Source organism: Poecilia reticulata, linkage group LG17 (assembly GCF_000633615.1).
Source record: "Poecilia reticulata strain Guanapo linkage group LG17, Guppy_female_1.0+MT, whole genome shotgun sequence".
Taxonomy (NCBI): domain Eukaryota; kingdom Metazoa; phylum Chordata; class Actinopteri; order Cyprinodontiformes; family Poeciliidae; genus Poecilia; species Poecilia reticulata.
Genome location: NC_024347.1, coordinates 8883563 through 8890304, shown reverse-complemented (window position 1 = coordinate 8890304; position 6742 = coordinate 8883563). Strand labels below are relative to the sequence as shown.

The 6742-nt window shown below is 42.1% G+C and overlaps 1 protein-coding gene across 1 annotated transcript; it reads left to right on the top strand.

Moving 5' to 3' along the window:
• Positions 1 to 582: 582 nt before the first annotated feature.
• en2b (engrailed homeobox 2b) lies at positions 583 to 4045 on the top strand. Its single transcript, XM_008433557.2, has 2 exons — positions 583 to 2201; positions 3635 to 4045. The coding sequence occupies exons 1-2, from the start codon at positions 1721 to 1723 to the stop codon at positions 3955 to 3957; spliced, it is 804 nt and encodes a 267-aa protein (XP_008431779.1). The 5' UTR covers positions 583 to 1720; the 3' UTR covers positions 3958 to 4045.
• Positions 4046 to 6742: the final 2697 nt, after the last annotated feature.

Below are 6742 nucleotides of genomic sequence, written 5' to 3'. Positions count from 1 at the left end.
TTTGACTGATAGCTTGGGCACAATATAGACAGATCTGTATATGTTTATATAGATGTATATCTTTATCTATCTATAGATATGTAGATTGCACAATGGACAGATAATCAAAACAGTGAACCTCCGAGCGCTTGAGAAGGGAGCTAGAGAATGGATGGCCGAAATTAGCGTTCATAAATCAGATCAACCTTGAGTTAAACGCCGCTTGCTCTGCAGATATTGGAAAATCCAATATTCAACTCGAAACTAACTTCACTGCAGTCGGTAACACAATAAAACCACCGGGATAAAGTTTGTTTTGGTCTGTGGCCTGTAAAGATGGCACCGAGCGACTGCACCTAAACGCCCCACAACGTCTGACGCAGTGACGTTGGTTCCAAAGCTCTATTGGCCAATAGTAGAGGAGCTGGGCATAGAAGGCAGCTCTCCTCATTAACATAACGATGCAGCAGAAATACAGAGAGCAGAAATACAGCGAGCGGAAAAGGAAGAACCAAAAAAAGGCAGAGCAAAATATCTATTTTTCTTGACAAAAACGCATGTTAAGGGGAAATAAAAAAGAAAATATATATTACTTGACGGAAACTCGTGTAAGGAAAAGGAAAAACTAAATATATATGTATGCTTTTATTTCTTATTATGTTGGTTTTTGTCCTAATTTATGCACTTCATGTATTGGAGACATAATTAAATGTTGATGACATTTGAGGATATTTTTTCAATGTTTTTTGTGGAATCCCAGCCTCACCCAGACTCTGCCTCCAGTGGCCCCCGGGTAAATTGAGTTTGAGGCCCCTGCTCTGTTCTCCCTTTCGTTTCTCTTTTCTTTTCTTTTGGGCACAAATAACGTGTCCATTAGATTTGATTTAAACCCAAAGCAATTTCTAAATGTGTAAACGTGAATCTTGTCCAGTCCCTGATCTGCCATAATTAATTTATAATGCATGTCATCAAAAGTCTAGCCGTCCTTTACAGCAGAAGGTTCCTACACTGACAGTCAATCTGACTGTCTTATCCAAACACAATGAAACAAGGACTTAATATTCTGAATCTCTGACATGTTCATTGATGCAGATATTTCACTTTGAGACATGAACTAAGAATTTTGAGAAATAAACTGGATTCTGTAGGAAATCCGTGGTGTTTTGATTCATACAAATTGTTTTGAGAAATGCATTTAATGTTTTGTAAATGTAGAAAATGATTCGAGAAATCAACATGATACATATTCTGTGAATCTATTGGTCAAAATCACGTGTTCATGAGGCCCGTAATACGACGTCAGTCCAGAGTCCTGCAGCCAATCAGAAATCAGACCCAAAATTGTTTAGTGGAAGATTTGAGCGGCATTTTCATCAAGAGGATTTGGTGCAGCAGGAAGATTCTCTAACTGAGCTGGAGCTGGAGCAGTCTGCAGCTTTCACACTTTGGTTCGTTTGTTTCAATGTAACAGGTAGTTTGTGCTGCAGTGGAGTGAAGGAGTGAGAGCAGAGAGGAGAGGGATGCTCTCATCACAAAGAAAGCATGATTGTTCTGGGCCGAAATTCACAGGCGCGTTTTCAGAACTGAACACTTTTACCTCAGATGCAAACACACTGCCTGCTTTTCTTATCGAATTTTTATTTTTCATTCTTTCCAACGGCATCAGCTAATTGCTCAAAGGAAGACAGAGACTAATCAGAAACTTGGATCTCTTTCTTTGGAGCTTCAGCTCATCATCATTATGGAGGAAAATGTTCAAGGAGAACGTCAGAGTCCAAAGAGCTCTGGAGAGGACCCCAACCGGGCCGTCCGGCCTCTGCTGCAGCAGCCCGGGATTCAGCAGTCCAACCGGGTCACCAACTTCTACATAGACAACATCCTGAGGCCGGACTTTGGCCGAAAGAGAAAGAAAAGCACATTATGTGTTCGGGGAGGATACGGGCTGGAGGAGAGGAGCGAGGTGTCAGTGAGAAAAGCTTCCAAAACGGACTCAAAGCGCGGCAGGACAGGAGGAAGGGAGGACAGCCTGGGGAAGTCCGACCACCATGCGGAGCCTGAGGCGAGCGGTCCCGGGCAAACAGCCTGCGACTCCGGCCGAAGGGTCTCCTGCCGCAGCCCCGAGAGCAGCGAGGCCCCGGCGGCTCCTGCGGCCCCAGCAGCCAAGCCGATGCTGTGGCCGGCCTGGGTTTATTGTACCAGGTACTCCGACCGGCCTTCATCAGGTTGGTGGAAAATGTTCCCTCAATCACATCATTTTAGATACATTTAGTAAAATGCGAATTTTAGAGGTAAAATTAAATATTATCTCTGAGATAAAATAAATAAATAAATGAAACATATGAAATTGTGGGAAAGACTACGGAAGGAAAAAAAATCTTATTTAAACTTTGAAATATGATCGAGAGTATTTTAAAATTAGCTGAACAGTAGAAACAATAGTTTAAAGAAAAAACGAAGCACTTTTAACAAAGACTTAGCCGTTATTGCACCAACATATAAATATAATATTATTAGAATCATTTAGCCGTGATTAAAATAAAACATGAAGATCATTTATGATTCATGCAGCATATTCATCATGAAAAGAACGCTTTCTGTAGGTTTTTGACTTTTGATTTTCCTGACCATAATAATGTGACAAAGTGGACACAAAGTGTTTTATTAAAATAAAAGTGAAATGGAAAAAAATGTTTTACAGTCAAAAACATAAAATACCGAAGTAACACCAAGTTAAACGTAATTGTTTCCCCGCTTCTTTGTTATTTTACCATTTGCATTTTTTTTTCTAACAAAAGAGTTGGGGGTGCAGTGGGGGGAGGCGGGCGAGTGTAAAAAAGTGAGGGGGCCGTGAAAACCAAAAATCCTGAATCATTTTAAACCGGCCTTTAGAAAACATGAAGAAAAACTGACCGCTGATCTGCGGCTACATTTAATTCGTCTGAGTGAAAAGTTGGCTTCACGTCACATGTCAGCATTCAAACATGTTTCCTCTACATATATAAAAAACAACTAAAGGAGGAATAATAATAAAAACGGAATGCATTGAGCATCCGGAGAACTACCACTACAACTGGTGCAAAAGTTTGATTTTGTTCACGAAAATACGACAAAGAGGGTTTTAACGTTCGGGCCCGAACTGAGCCGAAAGGAACCCGAAACGAGGCCACAGTTCATCTGCAGCCTGGATTTATTGTTGCTCGGTTTGATCAAATGTCTGACGGTCGTTTTCCTTCTGTTTTTATTCAGTCTGATCCAGTTGATTTTTGCTAAGACAGGCATTTGTCCTCCATCCAGCCTGAGACTCAAACCACGGAGCAGAAATAACAAACCTCGTCATAAATCCCAAACATTGCGCAATTTTGGGGAAACACAAAACGTGTGATTCAAATCTGATTTAAGGAAATATTAAAAGTTTCCTATTAAAGATGTAGTGAGGACGTCAGAGGTATTGTCTCAGAATAAATCGCGTCCTCCATTCTGAAGTTTGGTCCCTGAGATAATTCACCAATGAACAAGAAAAATCTCTGATGTTCATGTCAAGAAGTTCAGCATCTTGGGGAAAAGCGCCTTTCTCTCTCCGTTTAAATCTCAAAAACTTTCAACAAAGCTTGAAAACGAGCTAACTGGATGTTTTGTTCTCTCTTTTTCACACAAGGGCCCAGATCCCGCAAACCAAAGAAAGCTCCGACCCCGAGCAAGGAGGACAAGCGGCCCCGGACGGCCTTCAGTGCCGAGCAGCTGCAGCGGCTGAAAGCGGAGTTCCAGAAGAACCGCTACCTCACCGAGCAGCGGAGGCAGAACCTGGCCCTGGAGCTCAGCCTCAACGAGTCTCAGATCAAAATCTGGTTCCAGAACAAGCGGGCCAAGATTAAAAAGGCCACCGGGAAGAAGAACTCTCTGGCGGAGCACCTGATGGCGCAGGGGCTGTACAACCACTCCGCCGGCCGAGAGGCGGAGGCCCGTTCCGACAGCGACTGAAGCCATCACACCACCAGCATCCTGAGGCTCTGGATGCTCTGGCTGCTCTGGATGCTCTGGCTGCTCTGGATGCTCTGGATGCTCTGGATGCTCTGGATGCTCTGGATGCTCTGGATGCTCTGGATGCTCTGGCTGCTCTGGATGCTCTGGATGCTCTGGATGCTCTGGATGCTCTGGATGCTCTGCACCACCGCTGTCTGACACCACACAGTTCTGCGGGCTGCACACCGCACGTGGCAAACTGCGATACAGCCCGAAGCAGCCTCAGACAAATCTCTTGAAATGTTTTAGATGAAGACTTCTTTCGTCTTGCAGGCTAAGCTGAGTTAGAAGGCCGGCTCGGAGCGCTCCAGGCCGGCCAGAACCACCGGCGGACAGTGTGGCTGCTGGAACCCAAAGACAGCTGAGCGGCTTCAGCCGCTTCATGGTAGGCCTTCTGTTCGTCCAGCTGTTCTGTTGCTACATTTTCCTTTGTGAGTCAAAGCTCCGCTATGTTTCATTTTAGAGCTGATCTGGCAGCAGGCGCCTGCAGAGCTGCTAGTTTTCTAGGATTTCAATCATTTATGGACCTGACCTGAAATGCCTTTGGATCTGTGGTTCCAGTGCTGCCTTATCGCAGTTCCCCCATTTCCCAGCAAAGTATCGGTGTCAATAAGTGGGATCATGCGCTCTTATTTATATCCAACACAGCCAGAATCCAGAGCAAAGACGCTCTGACATGTTTACATAATTTATTTTTCTACACAAACCTGTCTTTGAATGCAATGTTTGGCAGATCAGATTAATATGAATCCAAACCAAATGTAAGCCTGACAATGCAGTCAACTTTTTTGTTTCCTTTAATTGCTTCTGTTTCCTAATGAAGATTTTGTTTTCAGTTGTTTTTGTCCTTTTCTGATAAAATTCTCCTTTTTAGACAACATGTAAATAATTTATGTCATGATGATGTGTAAATAAACAATGCAGATCTGACTTTTTATATATTTTATTTTATGCCCAAATACAGAACACATTTTTATGAAAATAAGCAACTTATCAGACTTTGCAAACAGTTTTAGCTTTAATTATAAATGCACAGAAAGTGGCAGATGGAAACAATTCAATCTATATGTACATTTGCATTTCCTTTGTTTAAGATGCTCATTTAAAATCCAGTGATTGAATGATTCGCTTATTACGTATAAGCATTCAGTTCATACAATTTCTACAAGAAGAATTAAAGCTTAAATTGATGTTTTTACTCTGAACATGAATATTTTCCATAAGTGGTAAAATATTGAGTAAAAAGCTCCAAGCATAAACGTCTTCACAGGTCAAATGAACCATATACTTGCTGCTGTTTCAAAAATGAAGATTAGAGAATAAAAACAATCCTATAAAATTTGCAGACATTAGCAATTAAATAAGCATCATAGAAACAAAGGCATGTAAGTAGAATGTATGAGCAGGAACCGATTCAGAACAATAAGGGTTCCTGGACTGGAGTCAGTTTTGGTGCTCTATCCAAAGAACAAAAAAACCACAGGAAATATTTTACTTGTGCAAATTACACTGATAAGCAGGTCAGCAGAATCGATCAAAACCATCTGGCAGATTGCTGCATGTGCTGTAACTCCATAATTTTTGAATATTTGAGTGTTTGAATAAATAAAAAATCCAAGAACATTAAAAAACACCTCATGCAAAATGAGACCATGAGTTTATTATGAGGTGAAATTTTTGTAAAACATTCACAATACACAAAAAATAATTTTTGGGGCCCCAAAACCTTGCAGCAATGTGCTACTTCCTTTCCTTTCTTAAATCTGGCCCATAAGACATCATGGAGCTTCACAGTGGTCAAATTCAGCTGACAAATATTCTTCAGTAAATTATCCAAATGTGTGTTGGATCCCAAACAATCATGTAAATAACAGCAGAGCTTCTTATAAGTGTGCATCCACACAGGTCATGAGGGCCCATATCAATTGCTGGTTCAAATGATCCATTTATCTAACATATCTCACTTCTGCTATAGAAAATCACACAACAATTGTATATCAGCAACAATTCTTGGGTATATCAGATATTTTTTCTGTTTTTTGAGGCAGTCATCTTGGCTCAGTTGAATTAGAAAAATATTTGCAAACTGAAACAATCCTGAAGATGAATCAAATAACATGTTTGGTTGAAGTTAAATAAAAACAACATGTCCTCCTTTCTAAGCCAGATCCAGCAGCCAAATTATTCCTAAAGAGTCACTGAAAATGCTTAACTTCACCTTCACTAGTCTCTTCACTTCTGGGTGACATCTGCTTGCCAGAGGAGGGGAGCAGTGGAAACAAGAGACATGGACAGAAATATGAAGACCAGAGGAAGATCCACTGTGTTTTCTATTGGCAATGATACCAGCAGTGGCCAGGGGGCTGAATGGCTGCAGAGGCCCTCATCTGCATTTCCTTTCTTAGCTGGCTTGTATGTGGAAGTAATGCCCAACGGTCGCAGACTTGAAGAACTCAGCTGCTCTTGACTTGGGAGAAAAGGCTGGGAGCCGAGTTTCTACACAATGTCAGGGGCTGACAGCCGAAGGGTTTGTGGTGCTGTGTATGCTGGAGTATGCTGGGGTAAGTTGGGGTATGCTGGGGTATGCTGGGGTATGTTGGGGTATGCTGGGGTATGCTGGGGTAAGTTGGGGTATGCTGGGTATGTTGGGGTATGCTGGGGTATGTTGGGGTATGCTGGGTATGTTGGGGTATGTTGGGGTATGCTGGGGTATGCTGGGTATGTTGGGGTATGTTGGGGTATG